Source organism: Callithrix jacchus, chromosome 2 (genome assembly GCF_049354715.1).
Source record: "Callithrix jacchus isolate 240 chromosome 2, calJac240_pri, whole genome shotgun sequence".
NCBI lineage: Eukaryota > Metazoa > Chordata > Mammalia > Primates > Cebidae > Callithrix > Callithrix jacchus.
Window position 1 is genome coordinate 169,768,765 of NC_133503.1, and position 27,627 is coordinate 169,796,391.

At 39.9% G+C, this 27,627-nt stretch overlaps 1 protein-coding gene across 2 annotated transcripts; it reads right to left on the reverse strand.

Moving 5' to 3' along the window:
• Positions 1–1,989: 1,989 nt before the first annotated feature.
• Positions 1,990–21,892, reverse strand: IL7R (interleukin 7 receptor). Of its 2 annotated transcripts, XM_002745062.6 has the most exons (8): positions 21,729–21,892; positions 18,224–18,362; positions 11,603–11,760; positions 7,942–8,099; positions 5,329–5,497; positions 4,440–4,533; positions 3,388–3,463; positions 1,990–2,991 (listed from the first exon to the last, which is right to left on the reverse strand). In XM_002745062.6, the coding sequence occupies exons 1-8, from the start codon at positions 21,808–21,810 to the stop codon at positions 2,488–2,490; spliced, it is 1,380 nt and encodes a 459-aa protein (XP_002745108.1). In that variant the 5' UTR covers positions 21,811–21,892; the 3' UTR covers positions 1,990–2,487. The 2 variants fall into 2 exon arrangements, with proteins under 2 accessions (XP_002745108.1, XP_054108278.1); XM_054252303.2 differs by lacking the exons at positions 1,990–2,991; positions 4,440–4,533 and having other exon boundaries at positions 3,384–3,463.
• Positions 21,893–27,627: the final 5,735 nt, after the last annotated feature.

Sequence of the window (27,627 nt, forward strand, 5' to 3'; positions counted from 1 at the left end):
TAGATCCCCTGCGTCTAACACTATGATTGGCTCATAGCAGGCTTTCCATAAATGCCTATCAAGTAGGTGGAAAGAATGCTTATGGAAATGCTTTGAAAATTGCCAAAGTGCTAAGTAAACCTAAGGGATTACGGTGTTGTATTTATTACTGCTGATGCAGAGGAGAGAACTTTGGAAAGGAAAACACTCATCTGAAGAACAAGATGGTCCGATTTTACCAGTCTGTTAAGCCAACAGGTAAGGTCTATTCATCCACAGTTAAAACCCATTCACAGACAACACAAAACAAACAAGAAAACTGAAATACCTAATCCCGCTAAATAAAGTAAAAACCAAACAAAGAAAAATATTCAAAACAGAAAATCAATAACAATAAACCTCAAACAAAACCCTGAACCTTTGGCCCCTTCTTTAGTTTTCTGTGCAGCTTTTACTTTTTGTGGTTCTGTGAACAGCCAGGGTCTGGAGGCCTGCAGGAGAGGGGTTTGCTGCACTTCCCTGAGCTAACATTACTCTATTGCCTTGACTTTGAGCTAGTCATTAGAAATTAATCTAGACCAAGAAAGACGAGACGATAAATGTCAAACATTCATAATGCGTCTCTTCTGTATATCTTCAAGAATGTAGCCACAGTCAGTTCACTCATTGCATGTGCTTGTAACTCTTTCTCCTCTAAGTTTGTGGCAGCATCTATTGCTGGAGAACTCAGGACAATTTGGGGATGAATTAGGTCTGGGTAGTGTCTATATGCATGGGAGGAGTTATGCCTCCTCTCACTCATCAAACACACCCATGTCCAGGGTCAGCAACAGGTTCCTCTGAGATCATGGATGGATGCAGTTGGGTGGTAGCAGCAAGAGAATCACAGTCTTGGTAACAAACAAGAGAAATTGTGAGTTGTGAGTTTCTAATTTATTCCCTCTTGAGCTTATTTTCAGAAAAACGAAATCAAATGGGCTTCATGGTTTTTTCTTGACTTCTTTCCCTTCTTTTGACATGACTGGTCATGGGGCTTCACACCCACAAGACCAATTTCCCCCACTTTCTTTCTCATAGCCATTTTAATTTAAGTGACCATAGGTATGTCCCCATTTGTCTGGGGCAGTCCTAGTTTCTCCTCATTGTCCTGGAGGGATTATATATAAGTTCCCCTTTCGCTTTCCAAAGTGACCCAGTTTGGATCATAAATTATCTAGTCACATCCTGTTACTAGTGAGGTTTGGCACTCAAAAATGGGGAAGTCCTCAGTGAAGAGAAAGGCACATGGCTCAGGGAACTGCAATCAGACTCCCGGCCATCATATCTTGGCCTCACCTTTCACTGTGTGAACAACTTGGACAAGCCACTTAACTCCTTAGTTCTTGAATCTAATGATCTATAAAAAAAAAAAGAGAGCAGTTATAGTAATTGCACACAGCTCCCAGGATTATTGTGAGGATAGAGGCGTGCAGAGCACTTGCACAGCATTGGATATATACTAAATCCTAATAATGGCAACTATTATTTATTTATTTATTTTTTGAGACAGAGTTTCGCTCTTGTTACCCAGGCTGGAGTTCAATGGCGTGATCTTGGCTCACCACAACCTCCGCTTCCTGGGTTCAGGCAATTCTCCTGCCTCAGCCTCCTGAGTAGCTGGAATTACAGGCATGCGCCACCATGCCCAGCTAATTTTTTGTATTTTGAGTAGAGACGGGGTTTCACCATGTTGACCAGGATGGTCTCAATCTGTTGACCTCGTGATCCACCCGCCTCGGCCTCCCAAAGTGCTGGGATTACAGGCTTGAGCCACTGCACCCGGCCCGGCAACTATCATTTTTCTTCTTTCTTTATTTCCCCTCTTGCTCTCTTCCTGCTGTCCTCACTCCTAAATTCTTTCCTTTACTCTTTCATACTTTCCTCTTTCTTAAAAAAATAGCTGAATCATTAGGTCAACTTAAACCTTGTGACCAGGCCGGGTGCAGTGGCTCACGCCTGTAATCCCAGCACTTTGGGAGGCTGAAGTGGGCGGATTCTGATGTAAGGAGCTTGAAACCAGCCTGGTCAATATGGTGAAACCCTGTCTTTACTAAAAATACAAAAATTAGCCAGGGGTGGTGGGGCATGGCTGTAATTCCAGCTACTGGGGAGGATGAGGCAGGAGAATGGCTTGAACCCAGGAGGTGGAGGTTGCAGTTAGCTGAGCGACACTGCACTCCAGCCTAGGCGACAAAGCAAGATTCCATCTCAAAAAAAACAAACAAAAAAACCCCTAAAAAACCTTGTGACCAAATCCACATGGTAGAAGCAGGGTGCTCTTTCCTCATGTTGAGTGCTACTGAACTCAGGAAACGTGGTCAAAGCAATGTTTCAGAATGCTGCAAGACTGGGTAGTGGGGTTTTGCTAATTTTGTCTTCTTTGTGCTGTGAGGGAGACTGGCAACTCTAGACTTCCCTTCTAAATCACCTTTGTGGCTCACGGTGAGTTCAGTCTGGGTTTCTTACACTTCACCGCTTTTGGCAGAAGCTGGACATGGTGACGTATGCTTCTTCTTTATTTGATCCCAGGAAAGTAAGGATGGGCTGCCCCTGAGCAACTGGGTTCAATGTCAGGATTCTGGATTGGGGAGGAAATGAAGGAGGCAGGGTGCTGTTTGTAGTTCCAAGGCTAAGGAGGAGGTCCTGGTTCACATGAGGCCCATTCGTGGCACTCTCTCTGCAGTCTAAGGACCTGGAAGAGGAGAGTATAGGGGCATCATGTGCACTGACATTCCCAGCCAGGCATCTGAGGGGTGAATCTCTTCCAAAAGTTTCTGGGGTGGTGACTACATTCTCAGATGGCCAGCTGGGGCTCTGCACATCCCCTCCAGGTCTCTGTGTCTCAGATTCTTCTAGTTGTGGAGGAACCGTATCTTGCAGAAAGCCTTCAACTTCATCTCTAGCTTGAATGTCATCCACCCTATGAATCTGGCAGTCCAGGAAACTTTCGGGATTGAAACTCACGATTAAATTCTGCACAGAAAAAGGAGAGAAGGCCTTAAAACGGCACCAGAGAGACACACCACCAAAGGTTCAATTCAGGAAAAGGTCTGAAGGGTTTTCTGACAGGAAACATCACAGAATTGCCCACATGTTCCTCAAAGGACTCTTTGCTTCTGAGACACTTCAAGACTTGATGTGACCAGTAGCTGTGCCCTCCAGCCCCAGGGAGCCCAGAAGTTCTGAGATATGTATGTTGTTTCAGTTCCCTACTGCGGCTCGGGTTTTGGGAGGGACCCTAGTTACAGGATGCATCAAATACCAGAAGCTGAGGTATTTGATGCATCAACTGTTCCTTGTCCTGGAATGTCATTTTTGGCCACTGGGATGTTGCCAACACAATATTTTTTAAGCACTAAAAACACTCACCTTGCTTGGTTTCTTACACAGATGTTCCAGAGTCTTCTTATGATCTGGGAGACTAGGCCATATAATAGGCTTAATCCTGAAATCAGAGGACATCGATAGATGAGGTGAATGGCAGAGGGCACAGGCACACTGAGTCTTCCCACTTATTCTGAGCCCGGAATCAGAAGAACAGATTTCCAGTCTTGGCTCTATCACAATTAGGTGGGTGACCATGCTCAAGGAACTTGCTTTCTCTCGGCCTCAGGGCCCTATCAATTCAAGGAGGGGTTGAACCAGAGACCAGTGCTATCCATCCATTCTGTGAACCAGGCATGACAGTAATATACCTCTGGGAAAAAGCCCTAGAGGGAAGGAACACCAAGGCTTGCAAGGAAGTCGTTTTGGTGGAGCTATGGAAGTACAATTTGACCCCACTGTTTACTCCCAGTTTAAGTGTTGCCTTTATATTCCTTCTCTTTACTGGCAGCAATTCCGTCAGCTAATTTTGGCAGAAGTGGGGAATATTTTCAAATTACCCAGGGAAATTGCTTAGTACTTTCAAGGCAGTGCTTTTCAAATTAGGGTATTTATAATCCTGGGGGTATGTAGCCTTCTGCCAAGGGCATCCTTCTAGAATATTAAGTGACTTCACAAGTGCATGTCTAACACATCATTATTATGATGAAACAAACATAGGTTTACCATGGATTAGAACACAAAATTCCATGAATTTGTATATTGAAAGTCAAAACTTCAAGTACATTGTGCATTTCCATGAATGATGGCTTCTGCAACCTTTAGGGGCTGCTGGAAGAAAAGCTTGGGAAACATTGCATTACAGAATTCTTACTTTGGTGACACGGTTAAAGGGTTTGCCCAATGTCCAATTTGTATATTTTTACCTCTTATGAAATTCACTGTGGGAATTCACTGAGGATAGATAGGAATACTGGGCACTAAATTTGTGAAATGCCTTATTCCCCTTTGCAGTTTTCTCATCAATAAATGGGGATGAAGTTCTAACTGTCTGTGATCCCACATAATCAGCCTCTTTATTAGTTGAAGAAAGTCACCTTTTTTTCCATAACACACAGGCCAAGATGACCAACAGAACCACAGATAAAACACTCAAAATGCTGATGGTTAGTAAGGTAGGATTCGTCTCCCCTGGAAAGCAAGAATAGATTGTGGTAAGCATTCAGTAGCCACACAGTGAGGTAGGGTCTCAGGATGCTTCACATTTACTTAGTAATGTGGGCCCAGTTGTTACTTCTTGAAAGCTGCTTTTCAGTTAACAGAGAGATGTGACAGCTTTATGGAGGGATTTTGGCTTAAAAGGCATTGACTCAGGTGACGAGGCCCAGAACATCTGCCACTTGAAATGTAAACATGGTCTGGCATCAAAGGTACCAATGCTTCCTTCCCTTCTTGACTATCCATCAAGGGAAAGAAGTCTGAGCAGGGGATAATGAGAGTGATGTTCACCCCATTGCAAACTCTAGGGAGGGGATGTCTCAGTTCCTAAACATTCGCGGTTCTAGTTCCAAGGATATCTTCATCCTTCTGGAAAAGGAGATATGGGACAGCCACACCTGCCTGCACACCTGACACCAATAAATGTGCTTCTTGGAGAGGTCTTAGAGTCACCAGCCATTGGGGTCCCAGGCCAAATCGGTTAACTGGAGGTAGTAGGTGGGGATCTTGCTCAAAATTTATGTCAGCTTCCAGGAACACAGACCACCTGCACTAGTTCTCAGCTAAGTAAGGACCCCACTCCCTCTGCTTCCTTGTTCTTCACAAAAGGGGCAAGGAGAGCAGGCAAGTCATTCTCCAAAGTGTAAACATGCACCCCAGGGGGGTCCTATTTTGCTGGTTAGTTTCAATAATCTCTCTCTCACTTGTTCCCTCACTTTGACCAGCAAAGCACTCTGGGGGAACGAAAGCTCTACCACCATTCTTTACCTGAGTGATTATTGATCTCTGGCGTTCTGAAATAGTAACTTGGACTCCATTCACTCCAGAAGCCTTTAAAATAGTCACCAGGGATGGATCGAACTTTAATCTCATACGTTGCTTTTGGTTGGAGCTTTCTCTGCAAGAGTGTCAGCTTTGTGCTGGATAAATTCACATGCTGGAGAGTAAAGAGTGCAGTTACGTTCTTAGGATGGGAAAAGAGGTGTTGCCTAAATCTCCCAAATCATTTCAGGTAGAATTCCTTTAGTCCCATAAGCATTCTCCTAAGGTTATCTCATATTTGTTAGAATAAGGAGCTCTGATATGTGGAGGAGTCAACAGCAAAATTGGGGACAGAATCTGAGCTTATAAAGGATGCTGTGAGTGGTCAAGGAGGAGAGGGAAATGATGGGTCTTATTCAGGTGAGTTAGGCACTGCCCAGCCTCTCCCTTTCCATACTTCGATATCTTCCTCTTTTCTCTCTCTCCTGTCATATATCAACGGAAGACAAAAGGTTAGGTTAGGTTAGTGGGCAGGAATCAATTCTCTCCAGAAAGATGCCATTTTACATTGTCAATAGTAATATAGAGACAAAGGTCTCCCCCACACAGTGTATTATTAAGATAAAACCAAAAACACACTCTATTCATTTGATGGATAAAAAGTAGTCTATTGCTATTTACATATGTATTTATTTGATAATTAGTTCATTTTCATGTATTTATTGAATTTATATATTCCACATTTTATGAGATTTTCCCAATTTTTTGCTCATTTTTCTATTGTGATTTTTTTTAAAATGATTTATAAGAGCTCTTTATATATTAATGATACTAATCATCTGTCAGCTGTATATGTGGCAATTTAATCCTACTTTTAAATTTGCATTTTTGGTTATTGTGTGATTTGACATACATAAGCCTCTACTTTTCATGTAGTCACATGTCTCAATCCTTTCCTTTCTTCTACAGCTTTGATGCTTAGAAAGTTCTTCTTCAGGGTGAAGGGGAGAAGGAAAGAAAAGCACACTGCCATGTGTGTTCCTACGCAACTGTCTTGCATGCTCTGCTCATGTACCCCAAAACCTAAAATCCAATAAAAAATTATAAAAAAAAAAAGAAATAAAAAGTGAAAAAGCTGAAAAAAAAAAAGTTCTTCTTCATGTTAAGATTATCTAAATATTTGCCTATATTTTTCTAGTTTGTTTAGAGTTTCACTGTTACATAATTTCCTTAAATCATCTGTTGTTTTGCTGTTGTTATGAAGGCAGGTAGGCATTTACCTTAACTTTTTTTTAATTAAAAAAATTTTTGGCCGGGCATGGTGGCTCACACCTGTAATACCAGCACTTTGGAGGCCAAGGCGGGTGAATCACCTGAGGTCAGAAGTTCAAGATCAGTCTAGCCAACATGGCAAAACCCTATCTTTACAAAAATACAAAGATTGGCTGGGCACGATGGCAGTTGCCTGTAATCCCAGCTACTGGGGGAACTGAGACGGGAAAATTGCTTGAACGCAGGAGGTGGAGGTTGCAGTGAGCAGGGATTGCACCATTGGACTCCAGCCTAGGTGACCCAGCAAGACTGTCTCAAAAAATTTTTTTTAAAAAATTTAACTAATTGTCCTGTCACCATTTATTTGTAATCCCACCTTTCTCCACTAAGCTTTTCCCCTGGTACAATGTTTACCGATGGAATAATGGAAGAGGGCAGGATCAAGGTAGTCTAGTTGGTGTGTGCATCCAGGGCAGGGTGGGTGAGTGGAAGGAGGGAGCAGGTGGTTTGGATCAGGCATTGCATGTATGCAAGTGGCATCTTGCATCACACAGCAAACAAACAAGGCCAATCTTGGTCTGAAAAAAGGGGACAGCAAGAATATGAAGGCCTTGAGAAAGAGAAATCATCATCTCCTCTTCATCACTGAGGTGCAGAAAGAAGTTAAACTAGTGGGTTAAAAGAAATCTCCTAACTTGGTACACTCCAATCTTCTGCTACCTCCTTTCCAAAATAACTTTTAGGTACTGCCAGATCATTCCAACCTCAGCAAATCATGGAGAGAGCATCTAAGTAACTCTCCTAATGATGAAGGGTTAAGCTGTTACTTAATTATGAAAATTAAGCCGTTACTTCAAAAACAACAACCTTGTGCTTTAAAATAAAAACAACAAAGACAAACATTATGCCTCTATTCCTTATCTCATGCTGGTCCCACAAATCCCATAAGCCACAATGTGCCTATGACTTGGTTATACTCAGATATACATTTTGCCTGATTTGCCTATGAAAGTGGTACTAGACACGGCAGTTTTTAAGGCCCCTGAATACAGAGGATCAATTTGGTCTCAATCTATGTTGTTTTCCAACTCCCTAATGTAGAAACACTCTGAGGACTAAAATTAGAGCAAAAAATAAATAAATAAATAAATAACTAGAGCTAGGAGAGTATGCACCAGGGAAAATCCAGGTTTTGGTGGGGCTAGTATTGGGAGCTTCTATCAGTAGAAGGTACATTTTGAAAGCAAAATTGTTAGGCAGGCCCTCCCAGGGGAAATGCACTACGAGAACAGCAAAATAGAAAACATTTATACATTTTTATTTTATTAATGTAGTTGAGCTACATACCATCCAGTTGTTTTCATCTTTTTCATGGCGGTAAGCTACATCATGCATTAAAACTTTTACATACTTCTTTTGCAAGTGTGATGTATTGAATGTCACCAGAAAGTCATTGGCTCCTTCACGATAGATGACACTTAGGTCAAAAGGAGCCTCAGGTTTAACTGGAAAAGAAAAAGAAATAAATTCTGCCTAAAGTGTGGCCAAGAAAATAATTATAGTATTTAAAATTCTCCTCTGCAAATCACTCTGACCCTTTCGTGTTAGAGAATGGCCAACTATTCAGAAAACCATCTCGTCTTCTTGGGTTCAAACCCAGTCCAGATTCCCCAGCCTCCCTTACAGTTGGGTGTGGCCTTGCAAGTGAGGTGAGTAGAGGAAATGCACACCCACTCTCGCCCTGGCCCAGACACACACCCAGGTGTGACTTCCTTGCTCCGTCCTCTTCCACCACTTAGAGTCCTGTGTTAAAGATGGTGGAGCCATAGGATGGAAAGTGCCCAGAATACTGCTTAGAGGAGCCCCACCTGTAGATTAGAAACATCCATTCTGACTCTGATTGTGAGTGAGAAATACAGTTATGGTGTTTAAGATGTCATGTGTTTGGGGGCTTATTTTGTTACAGTAGCTAGTGTTAATTTTATGCTAAAACACATCCTCTTTGCCTTCTGAATATTGGAGAACTTGTTACTAATGAGCCCCATAGCAGTAGTATTTAAACATTGAGTCTTCATCCTTGTAATGAAATTAGATTATATGCTGTGAACCTTGCACCTCATCTCAGTTATAGTGACTTGAAGTGTCTGCACCCTGGCCCTGGCTAGGACCTTCCAGAGTGGCCTTAGGGGGACCCCTTTTGTCAGTCTCTCTGCCTTAACACTGTATTCCTCTTGGGCTTCTTCCTACTGCCTTCCTGCCTTGCAGAGTTGCTGTTAGGATCAAATGCTCCACACATGCTAAGCTGTCGGAGGGAGACAGGTATCATTTCAGGCAGAACAAATCCAGAGAAATGTACTGATTTCCTAGAAAGGTCTTGAGACTTCCCTGACTTGCCCTCTTGGCTGTTCACTAATCACAGCCTGGGAAGTTAGTTGTCTGGGGATGGGGGTGCTACTTTTTGCATGACTGATCTCAGGCCCAGTTGTTCATTAGAGGATGAGGGTTCATCAAACTTTCACTCAGTAGAGTGTGAGCTGGACTTTAGCATTACCGGCTCAATAAAGTGAAACCCTCGTGGCAGAGTTTGGCCTAGCTCTTGTAGTCACTTGTTCATAGTGGTGACTGCCTGTTTCCCTGCTTTGCCATAGAGGTGCTGAAAAAAAGGTAGTGACTTCATTTTTCACTGTTGGATATCTTGTCAAAGGGGAAGTCTATCAAAAGGGAAGATGCCCGAGACCTAGAGGGAAGCAGGAGGAAAGGCAGAGGGTGGAGAACAGCCCCCCAGATAATGCTGGCAATATTTTCGCCCCTCTCTCCAGTTCCTGCCCTTCATTCTGTTCTCAGCAAGGCCTTCTGAGCTGAAACCCCTGCCCCGTGCCCATCTTTTAATAAAAGAGGAATTAAAGGAAGAACACATCTCCTAAGTACTGCGTGCTTTGCTTATACTGTCTTCACTTGTCACCACCATATTGATAAGAAAACAATCTCAGAGAAGTTAATTAGGTTTGGGCCCTGTAAAATGGTTTAAAGGGATTTAAATCTGATTCTCTGATTCTGAGGCTCACTCTTCTTCATTTAGCTTTTGTTTCTCTCTTGTTGCACATCATAATGGCTTGTCCTGGTGCTCTCTGGACAGTTCTGCCTCAAGTCCAATGATGTCTTTGAGCAAATTAGAAAAGGCGGCTCATTTGTCAAGCAGTATTTTAGAGGTAGTACATTCTTGTAGAATCTGAACAATCATATCAATCTACTTTGCCAGGAGACGTGGAAAGGCAGGAAGCTTCCCCCTTCAGCTTTACTGGGTCAAGAGACACCTAAACAAGGAGAAGTGAGTGTGCAGATGGTGGGTGGGGAGCTCTGGCTCTGGGGCTCAATCAGAAGCATCTAGTTTAAACTCACTTAAATGGTAGTAATGAAGTGTCCCATTAGGACGTAAGAGGAGATGCTGGTGTGAGACATTCCTTTACCATCTCTCATCCTGCTTATCCAGAGTGCTTTTCTTACACCACTCTTCCATGGGGTCTGTGCTCCCAGCAGTGTATGTACCGTATCCCTCCCTCTTGCTATTCAAAAGGCATGCCTGATTTGCGGTCTGCTGGGGGATGGAAACTGTAAGAGCATTGGGTATATGGGATATGGGGATTTGGAGACTTTGGTGTCACCTGGAGACTCTGGGTGTATTGTGAGTGTTTACGTGCATCCAAGGGCTTGCATGCTGGTGTGGGTTTTTGTGAGAATGGGTTCTGCTCTCATGCTCCAGAACCTTGTCAGAAGACTGAGAATCTCTGCCTTCGCTGCTCATTCTCGGAGAAGTGAATGTATATTTGCAATGTAAGTGGTGGACCTTTAGATATGGTGCCCCATCCATAGAGGCCTCATCTCCAAATGAACAAAACCCGACTTTTTCATAACCTCGAAGATACTTCGTCCTCTGCCCGTAACCAGTACCCACACTGGTCATGCCCAATGCTGCTGCTGTGTGGCCAACATGCACAGCCATCTGCCTAATGTCTCTTTTCTACTACATTTGCTTTTTCACAAGTTAATTGTTCACACACGGAAATTCTGCTTTAACTCTCTGTTTTACCATCTTAGTAAAACAAAGCTGAGAGAAAGCTGAGCTAGGTTCCTCATTCTTTCTTGTCTCTAATGAGTATCACTCTCTTACCTTTAATTTTCTTTTTGAGGATTGAAGGGGGTGTGAATAGGGAATACTAAAGGTATTTTTTAGACATGGCTAACATTCAAATCAATAGACTTTGAGTAAAGCAGATTGCCTTCCATGACGTGTTGGGTATCACCCCATCAGTAGAAGGCCTCTAGAGCAAAGATTGAGGTTCCCTGAAGAAGCAGCAAATGTATCTCAAAAGTACAATACAGAAAATCTGCTTGAGTTTCCTGGCATATGGAATTTAGACTCAACACTGCACTCTTCCCTGAATTTCTAGCCTACTGGCTTGCCTTATGGATTTTTGCAATTGCCAGTCCCCAGAAAGACAGAAGTCAATTTCTTAATAGAAATCTCTCCTGTCAATCATCTCTATCTATCTGGCCTCCTACTGGTTCCCTTTTTTTCTGAAAAACTCTGACTAACAGAGAAGATATATATGCTTTTTAAAATAACTTGATAAGTTAGCTAAACTCACTCAGAATGTTGTAGGAATTTGGGGAGAAGACCACAAAGAATTCAGGAGGACAGGTGAGGAAAGAAAGGACACCTGTGGATGGATGACAGGAAACCCAGCTCCAGTTAGATACTTCGTGTAGATTTACACACTCTCTTTCACAGCTGGGTTTGAAGAGCCTCAGAATTCTTTCATGGCAGGAAAGCAAAAATTTCAAAATTTTCATTTATTAAAAAATTTACAGTAGAGAATTAGCTATTATCAATTACCAATTGTTTCCACTATTTGTCTACTTTTAACCTACAGAATTTCCAGACACAGTGTTTTCAGGTATCCAAGAAATGACAAGCATACCCCTTCTTCTTACCTGTACAACTTCTTACCTATAGTGGCTACGTTTACGTTTTTGCAGGTTAGACTCTTTTCTCCAGCCTTCACACATATGTTGCTATTTCCAATCAATAGGAATTTCTTCGTTTCGATGAGATATATCTCTTGTAGTTTCCTGAAATTCAGGCACCTTACCTCCACGAGGGCCCCACTGTAGGAATGAAAAGGGGATATGTCTTGATTCAAGTGGGAGTTCCTGTATATGACAGAATAGTGTCATATGCACATTGCTATATGTTTGACTTTAACTCTGTTCATAGGTATGTTGGTGGGTGAGTGGAGTCATGTTCAGGAATGAGAGATAATGAATTGAAATCATGTGGCTTTCTGCTGCCATTGTACTTAGAGATGGTTTACTCAGAATTAGAGCAGTTGAACGTGAAATAGTCAAAACATGCTTATAAGAATTATGAAAAATTCCTGTATTTTAAAATAATCAATCATTGAAAAACAAACACTTTGTTTAGGTAAAGAAGTAATTTCTTTTTAATGTTCCATGGGAATGTACATGAGAAATAAGAGTTGTAAAAAAATTGAATAAAAAAAGAGTTAAAGAAACTGATAACAGAGTATAAAGGGTTATCTACATATAACATCATATATACCTGATGGGTAACAAAAGGGATTTTCATTAGGTAATTTTGGCTGATAAACCCTAACAAGACTGGGTAAGAAAACAAAGATATAAATTACCAATATCTGGAATGTAAGAGGAGATAACACTGCAGATCACACAGATGTCAAGAGTACAATAAGCAAAGTTTAAATGCTATTTTAATGTATGTAGTAACTGAGATGTAATGAAAATGTTTTTACAAACAGAAATTAGTAAATCTGACATAGAAATTGATTATTTCAGTAGTTATATTTCTTTCAAAGAAATCAACTTACTATCAATAAACTTTTCCACAAAGAAAACTCTATTCCTAATGGTTATATTCTGGTAAGTTCTAGTAAATGAATGAGAAAAGAAATAGTGCCAATCTACATAAATTCTTGAAGAAACTAGAGGAGGAATGACCCTTCTCAACCTATTTTTTGAAGCTAGCTTAATCCTGGTACCAAAACCTGGCAAAAATATTACAGAAAAGAATTTGATAGATAAATATCCCTTAAAAATCCATCAGTAAAATTTCACAAGAAAATGTTAACATATATATTCTAATTCATATTACAAAGTAGAGCACATCTTAGGAAACCAGAGCAGGTTAAACATTCAAAAATCAGTCAATATAATTTGCCACATTAACAAACTAGAAGACACGAATAACCTGGTTATAGTCAATTGGTGCATGCAAAGCATTGTTTAATAACACGAATGTATTTATTCATGTTAAAAACTCACAGCAGACAAGAAATAGAAAGACATTTCTTCAGTCTGATAAAGAGCATTTACAAAAAGCCTATAGTTACTATCATATTTAATGTTGAAATTGTGAACATAAATTGTTTCCCTAAGACCAGGAAATGACAGGAATATCCACTTTCACCATATCTATGCAGTGATGTACAGGAGGTTTTAGCCAATGTGCAAAACAAGAGAAACAAATAAAGTGTATGCAGATTGGAAGGAAGGAAAAGGTACTTCCAGTACTTGCAGAAAACATGTTTATTCACGTGGAAAATGATAAAGAATATTCAATACAACTACAGAAATGAATAAAGTGAATTATCAAGGCCATTTTACAAAAGTCAGTTTATATGTCTATAGGCTACCATCGAACAATTGGAAAATGAAATTTAAAAATGATAGTTCAATTTGATAGAAATAAATATACAAAGTACTTAAAAATAAAATTAATAAAAGATGTTCAAGGCCTGTGCACCAGAAATTATGAAACATTGTTGAGACGTTTTAAAAGAAATCTAAGTAAATAGAGAGCTATGTTCACAGACTAGCTAATTCAATATTGATAAAATGAAAATTTCCCCAAAATGGCCCATATATTACTCAAAGTCTCAGCTGGATTTTTTAAAGAAATTGACAAGCTGAATCTAAAATTTATGTGGAAATACAAGGAACCCACAATAGTCAAAGCAACATTGGAAAAATTAGAGTAAATATGGAAGACTCAGAAACCCGACTTCAAACTTAGATAAAGCTATGATAATCAGAACAATTTAGTACTGGCATAAGGATAAATAAATTGATTAAATAGAAAGAATTCAGAAATATATTCACATACAATGTTAATAAATTTTAAATGCAGGCACCCAGTAAATTCAATGGGGTGGTAGCACATCATTTTCAGCAAATTTCTTTGAAACAACTGAGCAAATGTATAGAAAATATAAACCCTAGTTCCACTTAATTATGTAGGATTAATTATATATTTGATGTAGACCTAAATATAAAGGCTAAAACTGTAGAACATTTAAAAGAAAACATGGGAAGAAATCTTCCCTACTTTGGGAGTAGGCAAAGATATCTTAGCAAGGTTACAAAAAGCATTAAATATTTTTTTAAAATGTTATATTAGACTCCATCAAAATAAAAAAAATCTTGCTTATTAAAATGCACCATTAAGAAAATAAAATGACAAGCTTCAGACTAGCAAAAAATAGATGCACTACATCTATCTGACAAAGGAATTGCATAGAGAATACATATAGAGTGCATATCCAGCAATAATAAAAGGACAAATAACTCAGTGATTTTAAGAGATGGTTGCCAAAAGAAGACATATGAATGACCAAGTATATGAAAAGGTGTTCAACAGTTGTTATTTGAGAAATGCAAATTAAAAAGCCCAAGGAGATACTGTCCCAAACCCAAATATTGAAAATGATATATAGCTCTTATACATTGCTGGGAGGATAGTAGAATGGTATAACCACTTTGAAAAACTGTTGGGCAGTTTCTTATAAACTTAGATACTCTCTTACCTTATGACACAGCAATTCCATTCTGAGGACTTTTTTTTTTTTTACCCCAGAGAAATGAAAATATATATTCACAAACTGATTTGTAGAAGAATGTGAACAGCAACTTAAAAAATAATAGTCTCAAACCTGAAAAAATGCAAATGTCCACCAAGAGGAGAAATAAAAATTTGTGGTCTATTCATACAGTGGAATTACTACTCAGCAATTGAACAGATGAGCTGTGAGATGGACATCAACATGGCCAGCTCCCACAAACACTGTGTTAAACGAAAGAAAGCAGAAAAGAATAAAGCTTTATTCTATTAATAAGAACCATCAGAAACTGGCAAATAACAAAGGGTGATATAATTGAGAACTATGCTTGCTCGTGGGGTATGAAAGTTGAATGGAACAGAACACTAAGCATCCTTCTAGGGGAAAAAAAAGGTCTATATCTTTATCGTTGGAATGGCTACATGTCATAGACATTTCTCAAAATTCACTTAAGTTTTGTGCATTTTACCACATGTAAATTTTACTCCTAAAATGCATTGTAATAAAGCAAGAAACTAAACAAAAATGAATAAATAATGTAAAAATTTAAGAAGGAACAAAGGTGTATATTCTCATTGTAAGGTAATTCAAAAAGATAGAATAAAAGTGAAATCACAGGGCTCTTTTCCTTCCCTAACCCTAAATTTAATTTTCCTCTTCTGTGATAACCACAGTTACCAATTTGTTTTTCCTATGTGCTCTTTAAGCTCAGCCAAATAGCTCTAAGGAAGTATAAGCGGGTCAAATTGGAAGTGAAGATCTAGGCAGGAAAAAAGTGCCTCTGGGTAAGTTTGCTTTCATGAAAGAATTCCTTCCATTGACCAGATGTAATTTTGTTTAAATCATAAGGAGTATGTTCAAGGAAGTCCTTTTGAAAGACCTGCGACCCAGAATGCGTGTTGGTTTTCTATGGTGAACTGGATGTGTGTACACTCTTCTCTGCATATGCCCAAGTGACTCCTTTCTAGAAGGGTTCCTGGACTCTGCACAGAAAGAGGGACATGCTTGCCTGGCTTTAGGTGAGCTGGCCAGGAGGTTAAAGGTAGAGGAGTGAGCCCCAGCTTTAGATATGGAATCTTTCACCTTTGGTTTATTGTGGTGTGTGAGTGACTGGTTAAGCTCCTACAGTCAGGAAAACCAGAGCTTGGTGAAGAAATGTTAAGTGAATTAACTGGCTAAATACAGTGATTATTTTTGGGACATTCTTTAAGACTGTTTTCCCAAATAATAACTTTTGTTAACTGGTTATACAGTTGTTTAGGCTTTAAAGAAAATGTGTGTATGTGTGTGTGTCTCAAAGTTACTAGAAAGTTGTGCTTCTTGTTGGGGTACATGGACTTTTCCACTTGGAACAGGATAAAAATAAAAACAGATTTTGTGAGTAAGCTAGACAGATACCAGGGAATAAGCCTAGGACAAACGTCAGGTGGAAAGATCTGAAGATGACAATGTTGTCATAATTTGATAAATAAATATAGAAGAGGAGACTGGGAGCGGGGTCCCATTTCTGAATTTTAGGTAAACACGGGATGTGGAGAAACTAGGGCAGTAGCTTTTAGTTCAACCCTTGAGTATAGATATATTTGTAAGGAAAGTATGTGTTAAATAGCCAATTACAGTCCCCAACCAGTAGCAAATTTCTAGTACTGTTGGGAATTTAAGAGGGATCTAAAATGGTATTTTCAGCTCATTCCCGCGTTTTTGAGAATGAAATTAATGGACAATGGGCAATCAAGGATGACCATACGGCGGTCTTGTGAAACTGGGTATCCTTTTAAGGGCTCTGAACTCCAGGAGTTAATCTACTAAAGAGCTCATACTAATGTTTTCCACTGAAAACTTTTCTTAAGGCAGTACCTTTCCAATGGAAATATCTGAATCCAATTGGAAAACCCAAATAGAGGAGGCTCTGGACAGATTACAATATGACAGAAAAAATCAAGAGACATGTTAAAGGGCAAGTGTGTTTGAGTGGTCAAGGAAGTGGTCAAATACGGTGTGAATGAAAGTGAACAGAAAGATTAGCCTCAGCTTGGCCAAGAGAAACCAGGATGAATACTCAGTCCACCAGACAGCTGGTTAAAGAAGCCAAAGTGAAAACCTCTGTGTGGGAGGGTGTTTTGCCCATAAAAATAAGCATATTGTTTGAATGAGTTGTTTGGCTGTTTCGGTGCAATTCATTTCCAGCCTAGATTCTGGACATTGAACTGGTTCCAGTTCTTTTGACATATTTTATTCCTGGAAGATATGTTAGGGAAGTGAACAGAGGCTGACGGAAAGCACAGTACAATAATCAGGTCCAAGGGCATGTTTATCTAAGCACTGCAGGAGGAAGCACTACATGATAGATGCAGGAAGCTCCCATAAATTAACATACGTTGGAGTTCAGGGCTTGTTTGGACTATATATTATGGAGAATTGTCTCAGTGTCTATGGAACATGAGAAGCCTTCTATTACTGTTGGTGGATCTTGATTTACTTTGCTCACTAGGAAACTAACTAAAAATTAGGTCATTCTGATATAAATTTGGAGATAGCCACACGTCAGAATTTTAAGTTAGAGTAGTTTCTCAGATCACAAGAGATAGTAACCCTTGGCAACAAGAGAAGACTTGTGGAGGAAGGAGAAGATAAAGTTCCCTGAGACCTTAAGTAAACTTTCAAACCAATGACTTTTCTTTGCCTTTTCTCTGAGACCTTGTGAAACACAATGTCAACTTATTCCTATGAATTTTTTTTTTTTTTTTTGAGACGACGTTTCGCTCTTGTAACCCAGGCTGGAGTGCAATGGCGCGATCTCAGCTCACCACAGACTCCGCCTCCTGGATTCAGGCAATTCTCCTGCCTCAGCCTCCTGAGTAGCTGGGATTATAGGCACGCGCCACCATGCCCAGCTAATTTTTTGTATTTTTAGTAGAGACGGGGTTTCACCATGTTGACCAGGATGGTCTCGATCTGTTGACCTCGTGATCCACCCGCCTCGGCCTCCCAAAGTGCTGGGATTACAGGTGTGAGCCACCATGCCCCACCATTCCTATGAATTTCTAAAAAAATTTACATTGAGAGGATCATCTGAAGTCAAATTGTGTCAAGAGGGTAGAAGTTAGGTCAATATTCACAGAATTATATTTTAATGTTACTTCCCCATTACTCGTTATTCACTGACTATTTGGAATGATTTACATGATGAAACTATTTAGCCATCACAAACTTCCTGTGAGGCAGGTTATCTCACTTTACAGGTGAGGAAACTGACACATAGATACATTACATAACTTTCTCGAGGTCAAAAAGCTAGTATGCAGTGGTATTGGGACTGGAAACAAGGCAGTTTAACTGTCATGCAACTCGAAGATACTGGATTGTCTGATGTTGAGCAAATAGATTTTTGGTGAGGGGTGTTGTAGGAGATGCAGGATTTAAATTCTGCTATGAAGTTGGGAGGAATGTGGGAATCCCCAAGATCCAGAGCGTCATTTGACTCACCCTCCAGATCTGAAAGTTGAACTGTGAGAGGAGCTTTGCATAAGTGTTTTTGGTGAAGGACAAGTAGTTTCAGGAGGCTTTTGGGAATTCCTTAGATGTTAACATTTGTTAATTAGGCCACATGTTCTTTCTTTTGCAAGTATTAAAAGAAGCACATGAAAAGAGAGACAGAGGATGTCTAAGCAATCATTAAAACCACCATTTCTCACCATATTTCAAATTCCAGATTGGTGGTGTTGACATCTGGGTCCTCAAAAGCACAGGTCAGCGAGTGCTGGGATCCGTTCACTTCCAACTGGCTATAGCATGAGAACGAGTAGTCATCCAGTTCTGCATCTTCCAAGTCTCCTGGGGAGGAATAAATATGCTGCTGTTAAGGAAACAAATGAATGTATCCTTTTGAAATATGGCATGACCTTAATAAATTGGCAGACATGTCTTATCTAAAGAAGGAAAGGCAAAGACAAGAAAAATATTTCAAAACCAACCAACCATCAAAAAACAAAAACCAAAAATGCTCAATGCTAACAGAGTTTTCCAATAAAGAAGTCCAACATAATGAATAAGTGACCTCCAAATATTTCTTAGTTAAAGAACCAGATGTACTGAACACATTCTTTTCTGTATTTAAACTGAAATTTCTTCTGCTACATTTGTTACATTGATTGTCCATATATTTCAAAGAAGATATACTTTATTTCCATTATTCTCATGCTACCTAATCTCACTTTTGACTTCATTACAAATCATAATTTATTCCCTCCTAGTATCTTTTTTAATTTTCTTAAATGAAGGATAATGATAGCTATCTTCCAGTTAGAATTTCACTTAAGAGGTCACTTTCCCTTGTGTAAAAAGGCATCCCAACTAAAAGTGGCACTGATTATCTCCATTGTGTGACTGTTTAAATGCACTGATTATCTCCACTGTCTTAAGCTACCAACTGAGACAAACATGCTTAGGAAAACAATTAGATCTGGTAGGACTCAGATTTGGTGAACCTTCCTGTTAATGTACATACTGCTTCTGTTCTTATAGCTTCTTCTATAGACACAAAGAAAGTGGGGAACCAGATTTTTTTTTTTTTTTTGCTATTACTTTTGGAAGGTGTAATCTGTCACATATAGTATTTGGTTTCTTAAGCTGAGTTGTAGACCCTATAATGAAATCTACATTTTGTATGTATGTTTTACATGATAGGAAAGTGAAGCTGGATAAATAGGTCAGAAAATATACTCCCAGTGGGACCTGAGAAAATCCAGTGTAAGCAAAGCCATTCTCAGAGTGCTCTGGTGTAAGCCTAGGACTGCTTCCAGGTTATTTTGGTTCATCAGTACTAGAGATTAGCTTGCAAGACTTTACACTGGAGACAGATATACTAAAATCGAATCCCAGTCAAGTGTCCCAGAGACCAAGGGCTGTCCGAATAGCACTTTCTTTACTTAAATAACCCAGTAGGGAAAATGGGAAAGTTAGTAAAGCTGATTGTAAATGGACCAACCAGTTGAATGACAGGTTGATTCAGTCAATGCAACAAATCTCAAACAGCCCTAGCTAGACCATAGGTGTGGGCATTGCTCACAGCCACAGGCATTTGTCTTTATGGCCATTCCCAGAATCTATCCAGCTCACAGTTCTGCCACCAGCAGAAGTTCCTTATGTAATTCAGCAAGGTATGGCTCTCCTTCTGATGACGGTGTGAAATAATGAGAGGCAGCCCACCATATAGGGCTCACATTTCACGACATGTTCATTCTTAAATTTGTAGGCTTAGGTCTCTCTCCTGTGTACTGGCAGCTTTCTAAATGCAGTGGCTCTGACCTTACATGGCAGTCCTCATATTGTTCTGACATTTTCTTTTCCACCAATCTTATGCATAGAACATACATTACTATTTGGATTCAGACATCCTTCATGAAGGATGTCTTCATGATTCTTCAATAGAAACAGCACACTCTAGCAAATGCTGGTGCCCATATAACAAAAAACTCCCACTGTCATCCAGTTTGGCAAAGCATACAATATACAATGAGCCATTTATATAGTTTCTTGCACCTAAAATGGCTGTGTTTTAGGAAGCAGCTCACTGGCTCTTCAGTAGGTATTACTGGGCAGAGTTGCTTTGTAACCAAGAAAAATTCCCTTCAACAACTTACAAAATGTTATGGCATTTTACAAAGAGAATATTCTACTTGACATGAGCTGAAAAATTATTGGCTAAGAGTAGTTAATGTACACAATGATCAAGACCTGTGGTGTCAGAGTTGGACAGCTGTGCTTTAAATTCTGGATGTTCTACCTTGTAGCTGTGATTCTCTGTCAGGTAGGCAACTTCTCTAAGACATATATTCTAATATGTCAACTCATGTTATGAGCAATCATTGAATGGATATATACAAAGATGTAGCTTAGAACATAGCATTTAATAAGGGTTAACTATGAGTATAATATTTTCTGAGAAATAAGTAATGAAAAGGTAAAATAAGAATTCTAATTCTGAAAATGTACATGAAACATTTGAGTTTCTCTTTTAAATGTTTATGTCAATTGAAGGTGTTATTACCACTATTGTTGTGAAATTACATAGAGCTTTTGAATAATGAGTTAATCTATTCTTTAAATGCTCAATAATTATTATTTATATTTAAATAGGGATCTAGACATATTTATCCATACAAAATTTAAATTTTGTGGAATATGTATTATAGACAAGCCAGTGATATTTAGAAATCTTCTTCCTACTGAATGGAGTTAATTAATAGTGTAAATGATTTGGATTTTTTAAAAAGTATCTCTTTCTTCTCTTGATCATCCTTATGATGTTCAGAAAACTATCAACAAGAAGCAACTGAATGTGAATTCTTTATACCCCAAACTGGGAAGTATTTTATGTCATCATGTGAATCAGGTAATTATAGATCTTCTGAAAAAATCGGAAATTTAAAAAGTTGAAGTGAAAACGCAGTTTTCAGCTACAATTCTTATATATTTTAAAAATAGTATTATCACCAGGGAGAAATAATGAATATAGATGATACCAAAGAGAGTAAGATTTATGTTTCCTGCCACACATCAGTCTTTGCGCAAATCCAAGGCAACCTTTAGCACAGAATAAAATCATCCCCCATAAAGTGAGTCATACATTGTAAAAAACGTCCAACTCTCTGACAATTCCCTTAATGAGAAAATTCTAGGGATTTCCATCCTTTGTAATTACATGACTCAAAATATCTAGGCTGAGTCATTAGGCTGATGTATTTGATATTGTCTATAGACAAATACTTTTTGACTCTTAAAGTGAAAGGGCTTGATTTGCAGGAGCAAGTCGATGATCTAAATCCCTGCATGCCGCCTTCTGCTGCTAGGAGCTTCTGCCTAGTTTTGTTATAATCACAATGCGTTTATGTATGGGCAGAATTGGATTCTAAGTACTAAGTTTTTTAGACCCCAAAGAGAATTATTACATATGGTCATTTTGTTGGTGTGAAGGCAATTCAGTGTATTTCAATTAGTAAACTCATTTAGATCTTTCTCTAGTCTGTTATTTACTAAAAATCTCACATAAATCTCTCATTTAAAAAACTGACTGAATATGTGGTAAATTCTCAAACTCCATTCCAACCCAGTGCCCAACTCAGGTCTCAGGAAACTGAGTAACCTGAAACTGTGCTACAGATAATCAAAAATCCTTAAGAAAAGTTAGAAATGACTCACCATTCTGTGCATAGCCACTTTCTCCAGAAACGACTTGAAGTAAAGAAAAAAACACACCAAAAGTTGTACCTAGAATTGTCATTCTGAGAGAGAGAGAAAGAGAGAGAGAGAGAGAGAGAGAGAGAGAGAGAGCAGACGTGTGAGCCAGTGTGTATGAAATGAATGAGAGGAAGAGAAAGGGAGGGAGGGAGAAGACAGAGAAGCTTAGATCTAGGGCTTTATGCTTATCTAATCACAGACAGAAGGAAGTATAAACACAGCAATAAAGAAGGCAAGTTCCAGAAACAGGAAGTCTGAGTAAAAGTATTACTGCTATAAGCTGAGGTAAATGACATGATGAGGCAGAGCCTTTGGAATTACTGTATCTCCTGGATATTTCCTGCAGCCCTCACACTTACTGTGCTTACTTCTGGGAAGGCAGTAGATTCACCCCTAGGCTCAAGCTATCTTAGGCTAGGGCTCACTTAATTAATTAATTAATTAATTAATTTTTTTTTAATTTTATTTTTTCAGGAGAGAGTCTTGCTCTGTCACCCAGGCTGTAGTGCAGTGGCGTGATCTCGGCTCACTGCAACCTTCGCCTCCCAGGTTCAAGCGATTCTCCAACTTCAGCCTCCTGAGTAGCTGGGACAACAGGTGCATGCCACCATGCCCAGGTTAATTTTTGGAGGCAGAGTTTCGCCATGTTGGCCAGGCTGGTCTCAAACTCCTGACCTCAAGTGATCTGCCTGCCTCGACCTCCCAAAGTGCTGAAATTACAGGTGTGAGCCACTGCCTTGGCTAAGGGCCCACTTCAAAAGACTCTGAAGACAAAAATTCAAACTTGCAGAGTGAAGCAACTGGTTGTTTGGAGTGAGTTTTACTTTAAAGAAACAGTCTGCATTATGTGAAGTACTTATGTGTAGGTCTGTTTTAAATAGCTTACCTCCAACTTCCAAGTTTCACAAGAATAGCAGTGTTTCTCTTTTGTTCTCTGTGTATTCCTAGTATTTACTCAGATCTGACCCATCATAGCAGGGGTTCAAGATTTGTTTAATGCAGGGGATGGCAAACTATGACCTAGGGACCAATTTTTAAAAATTTATTTATTTATTTGTTGTTTTTCAAAAGGTCTTTATTTCCCCCAAGTAAGCCTTGGGACCAAATTTGGTCCATCACCTATTATTGCAAATAGCATTTCATTGGAATACAGCCTCACCCATTTGTGTATCATCTACAATTGCTTTTATGCTACAGTGGCAGAGCTCAGTAGATGAGATAGAAATTGTACGGTACAAATGGTATAAAATCTTTGCTATCTGACCCTTTGCAGAAGAAGTCTGCTGACCTCTTGTTCAAAGGATACAGAAGGTACTTACTTGGTGTATTTAAAACAGGACTCTATTTGTGAAAATGTGATTGCCACACAACTTTTCAGGTATATATAGTACATATGAACTACACTAGTACCTAAGTATACAAGGCAGAAGTCTGAGACCGTGGGATAGGCAATTCAGACGCCCCTGAACCTATGGACAGTCAGAATCCTTCCCAATGTGGCCTCATGGTTAAAGTGGTGGTGTTTGTAAAGGCTGACTGCTTCTTGCTAGCTGCTAGATATTTTTTTCTTTTTCTTGAAATAAATAATCTAACCTGGATTCAGGCGATAAAACTCCACTCCTGATTCGCAGTGACTCTTTTTTGGAAAGATGCTGCAAGACTGCAATTACAAGGTGAGGAGTGCAGAGAAACTGAGTGATCAGTGAGTTATGAACTTCTGTTGGATTCACTGTCATTGGGTAGAATTGCTCCTGTGTACCTGGGAAATGGCTAAAATTAGCAGAGATGAACAACATCTCCCAAGATGTAAAGCAAATTGGAGGGACTTCAAGAGACGCATGATGAATTAGCTTGTCCCATCATTAGAATTACTTGACAATAATGAAGAAAAGAAGGAGGTGACACATACCTACCAGTCTCTGGATCCTCCTTTTCAGTTTTAAGACAGACTCGGTCTGCACCAGTTATAATGCCACACTTTGGACTATAGGCTCAAGGAATACTTCAGAGCAAGAATCCAACTGCAGGGGACATATTCCATCTTCTCCATTTCGTCGGGGCCTTCTCTGGGTATTTCAAAACATCTTCCAAACCAAATACAGAGTGACAATTTTGTGCATCATATAATAATTTATGTCCTCATTTATAATCTTGTTTTGAAAGCTTGGTTAGAAAATTGTAAGCCTGATTCACAAAAATTGGTATGTTTTGTGCAATTAGCTAAATATCCTTTCAAGAAAGCTATAATTATAAATTCCCATGAATTAAGCAAGTATTCAAGGAGAAATTCCAAATTATATCTATCTACCAACACGCTTCTCCTAAACTGCTAACAGATTGTCACTTCATGGGTGAGTAACTGGGTCATGTCTCTTTAAATTCTCTTGTTTATCATTTAAGTGGACTATCATTTTGATTGTATCTCTTTCCTTTAGTTGTGAAGATGTAAAAGAACAAAGGCAAGACACAATATTTTGGTACAGCATGTGCTGGTTCCTTCAGGGGATTTCCACTGGGTTGCTTACTTTCTGGGTGGGGCAGGAGATGCTGAAAAGACCTCTCGGAGAGAAGCCTAAAGTGTGGGGAGCTCAAAGAAAAATGAGATGCATGACCAGTCCTTCTAGAGATTGTGGGGGAAGAGCAGCATCTTCTCGCTTTCCTCACTCAGGTCTTGTTAGTCCTTTGAAGACTCAGAAAAGCTAAGGAAGAACGATCTAGCTCACTCTATCCCCCAGGTAACAAACATTTACTCTATTACTTTGTCATTACTTTTGAGAGACAAGCACAGAAAAAAGAAAAGAGAATGAGGAAGACTATTTGGCGGCACTCAAGCCTCCAAATGTGAAATCAAGTTGCAAGCATTAGACTGCAGTAGAAGCAGGCAGTCTGGCGTGGCAACTGGCTTGGATTATATTGCTACTCCTCCTCTTCATCCTTGTTTCCTTTCATTGCTTCATTTTCTCGTCTCTCTTTTGTACATTGTCGTCCTTTAGTTTGATGAGTTCCTGTGATGTAGCGTATCATTAAAAAGGAAAGCCAGCTGGGCCCAGTGGCTCATGCCTGTAATCCCAACGCCTTGGGAAGCTGAGGTGGGCAGATCACCCGATATTAGGAGCTAAAAGACCAGCCCTGGCAAACACAGTGCAACTCTGTCTCTACAGAAAATAGAAAATTTAGCCAGGTGTGGTGGTGCCTGTCTGTAGTCCTGGCTACTAAGGGCTGTGGTGAACTGAGATTGCGCCACTGCACTCGAGGCTGGGTGACAGAGCAACACTCTGCCTCAAGAAAAAAAAGAAGCGGGGAACGCCTACACGAGCAGAACACATTGACCTTGTTAACACTCCCAAGACCAGTTGGCAAGTCTCCCTTTCTTCTTTGTTTTGGTGATTATTCAGGCCATTTGTCCAACAGGCGAAACACAAGAAAAAGACTTATTTTATCTTCATATTGCAGTAAGTTATGTGGTGTTCCTATATAACCGGTAGAGCCCTAGCAAGTTCAGAGAACCAATCTTTCAGTGAGATCAAAATCCTAAAATGTTCGAGGGGTGTATGAATTATTTGGTTGTTTGTTATTTGTTAACAGGATAAAAGCCAGTTAAGGAAGGACTTCCTAGCCCAGGAAGTCTCATGTCCGTTTTTCTTTTTCTGATTAGTAAGGACAAAGGTTTCCCTGGGAAAATTCAGGCTAAGCATCTTGTCTTATTGCTAATGTTTACTATCTGGATCCATCTATTAGGAACAGAAACTTTGTCTCTATTCTCTACAGAAATTATAAATTTAGTTGGCCAGACAGATACCAGCGTATCATGAGAACTCTCAGAAACAAACTGTTTTAAGGACAAAAGTCCTCTGACTCAGTTTTCAGATGAAGCTCATAAAATAGTCCTTAAGCCTTGAATGATTTGTCCTAAATGAGGATGATCTAAAAGTCACTCACCTTGGGGCTGTATATTGAAGGACAATAAAGTGAAACAGCAGTAATAACAGGCAGTAAATGTTGCAACAGGAATATTCTGGGTAAAATCTGATGTTTGAAAAATATTCCAAACACATTCTATGACACATTTTATTAAATCTGTATCAACTGCCCCATCTACTGTAAACTTACCTTTCTTAACAGGTTTTATCCTTAAGGTGGGAAACAGAAATCTTGGGCACCAGATTTCTTCTGAAAAAAAAAAAAAAAAAAAATCCAGTCCTGCTCAGGAGAGAGGCTGGGGACCCCAAGAACTGTGGACAAAATAATAAAAACATTCAGGGGTGTCAAGCAGGTGAGGATGGCTGTAGGGAAAGCTAATGCCACTCTAATCCTAAACGAATAGTCTCTAGTATTTGATCAACATGTGCTGAGTCAGTCCCTAGGGTTCTGAGGGGGAGTCCCAGCATCTTGAAATTTCATTTCCAGGAGCATGACATTTTCCTTGTTGTGGCTCTTGTTTCATTTCCCTTTCCTCCTTCCCCCACGTCTTCAGCTCTACATGTCTTTACGTCTTGCTGCCATTTGTGTTCTTTCTGGGCAGAGTTTGAAATGTCATACTTTTTTTCACCTAATGAGATTTTAGCCTCTGTCTCTGGATGCAATAAAAATGGAAACTTGGAGTACCAACCTTTCACTCTTTGCTGAAGACATTTCTGCCAGAAAGTGAATGGTATTTCAATTTCAGGACATGCCCACATTTTGATCAAGCGGTGAACAAGAGGGCTGGCCCTGGGAAGAGTGGTATGCCTTGTGGCAGAGGCTGAGTCACGGCACCCCTTTGGGTAGCGGGAGCTGGCATGGCGTCCCTGCAGCTCAGAGTCTCCCTCTCAGGCCTTCCCAGTAGACAGACAGTTCACACAGCTCCTGCTGCCCACTGCAGTGCCAGACACAGCAGACACAACACAGCACCCCGGTGTGTTTCTGAGAAAATTCTGGATTAAGCGACCCCATTCTGGGTACTGGCCTTTGTCCCCACACACAGTACTTGCCTCAGGGTGAGCTCCTCTCTTGCAGAACTGTTTGAGGGACCACAGTTAGTGGCCATACCCTGCAGGTTGTTTCCAAACCCGGATGACTGGGAGAACTAGCAAGAGCCCTTAATTCTATTCCAAAGCTTCCTCTGCAATCTTAGAACCCAATCCTCTGTGTAAATTGAGTCCCCAAGAACAGCTCTGCTATCCTATAATTTTCCAAGCTTAATATGCAGTGTCCCAGCCTGGGCAGTATGGTGAAACCCCGCCTCTACCAAAAATACAAAAAAATTAACCAGGTGTGGTGGTGTGCACCCATGAGTTACTCAGGAGGCTGAGGTGAGAGGATCATCTGAGCCTGGGAGGTTGAGGCTACAATGAGCTGAGATGGCACCACTGCACTCCAGCCTGGGTAACAGAGTCAGACCCTGTTTCAAGTAAAAAAAAAGTCAACCTGAAAGGTGACTCCCCTGAGTGATACTGCTCATGGAATTGCCACAGAGAATCAGCAGGCTACACTGCACACCCCTGGGGTAAGTCATTAAGATGCAATCGTTCTTTCCAGACACTTTCCAAGAAAATGGCCACATAATGCCAACTTCTGCTTTCAGTTTATCATCGGTCTTAGGAAACTTTGGAATTTAATAAAGGATTTTTTTGTTATATCTGTTAGTTGAGCTATGCTGCCAAAACAAGGAGACCCAAAAACACAGTGGCTCTAGCAAGGATGCAAATTCATTGCTCTCTCAATTAGTGGATTTTCCACTGCAGGCAGGCAGCTCCAATTAGGAACCCGGTGTATCTTTCATTTCCTAGGTGGCCGCCCTTGTCTACGTATTATATTTGAGGTTAGCTTACCAGCATCATGATCTCATTTCATCTCTGGGAGAGTAGATAAAAAGTGATGG

Excerpts from the sequence above, each read along its gene's own strand:
- IL7R (XM_002745062.6), bottom strand. The coding sequence starts at position 21,810 with ATGACAATTCTAGGTACAACTTTTGGTGTGTTTTTTTCTTTACTTCAA. Across the intron at positions 11,761-18,223 it reads AATCTGGAATTTGAAATATG|TGGGGCCCTCGTGGAGGTAA; the intron begins GTGAGAAATGGT and ends TCATTCCTACAG. Across the intron at positions 4,534-5,328 it reads AGAGATCAATAATCACTCAG|GGGAGACGAATCCTACCTTA; the intron begins GTAAAGAATGGT and ends CTTGCTTTCCAG.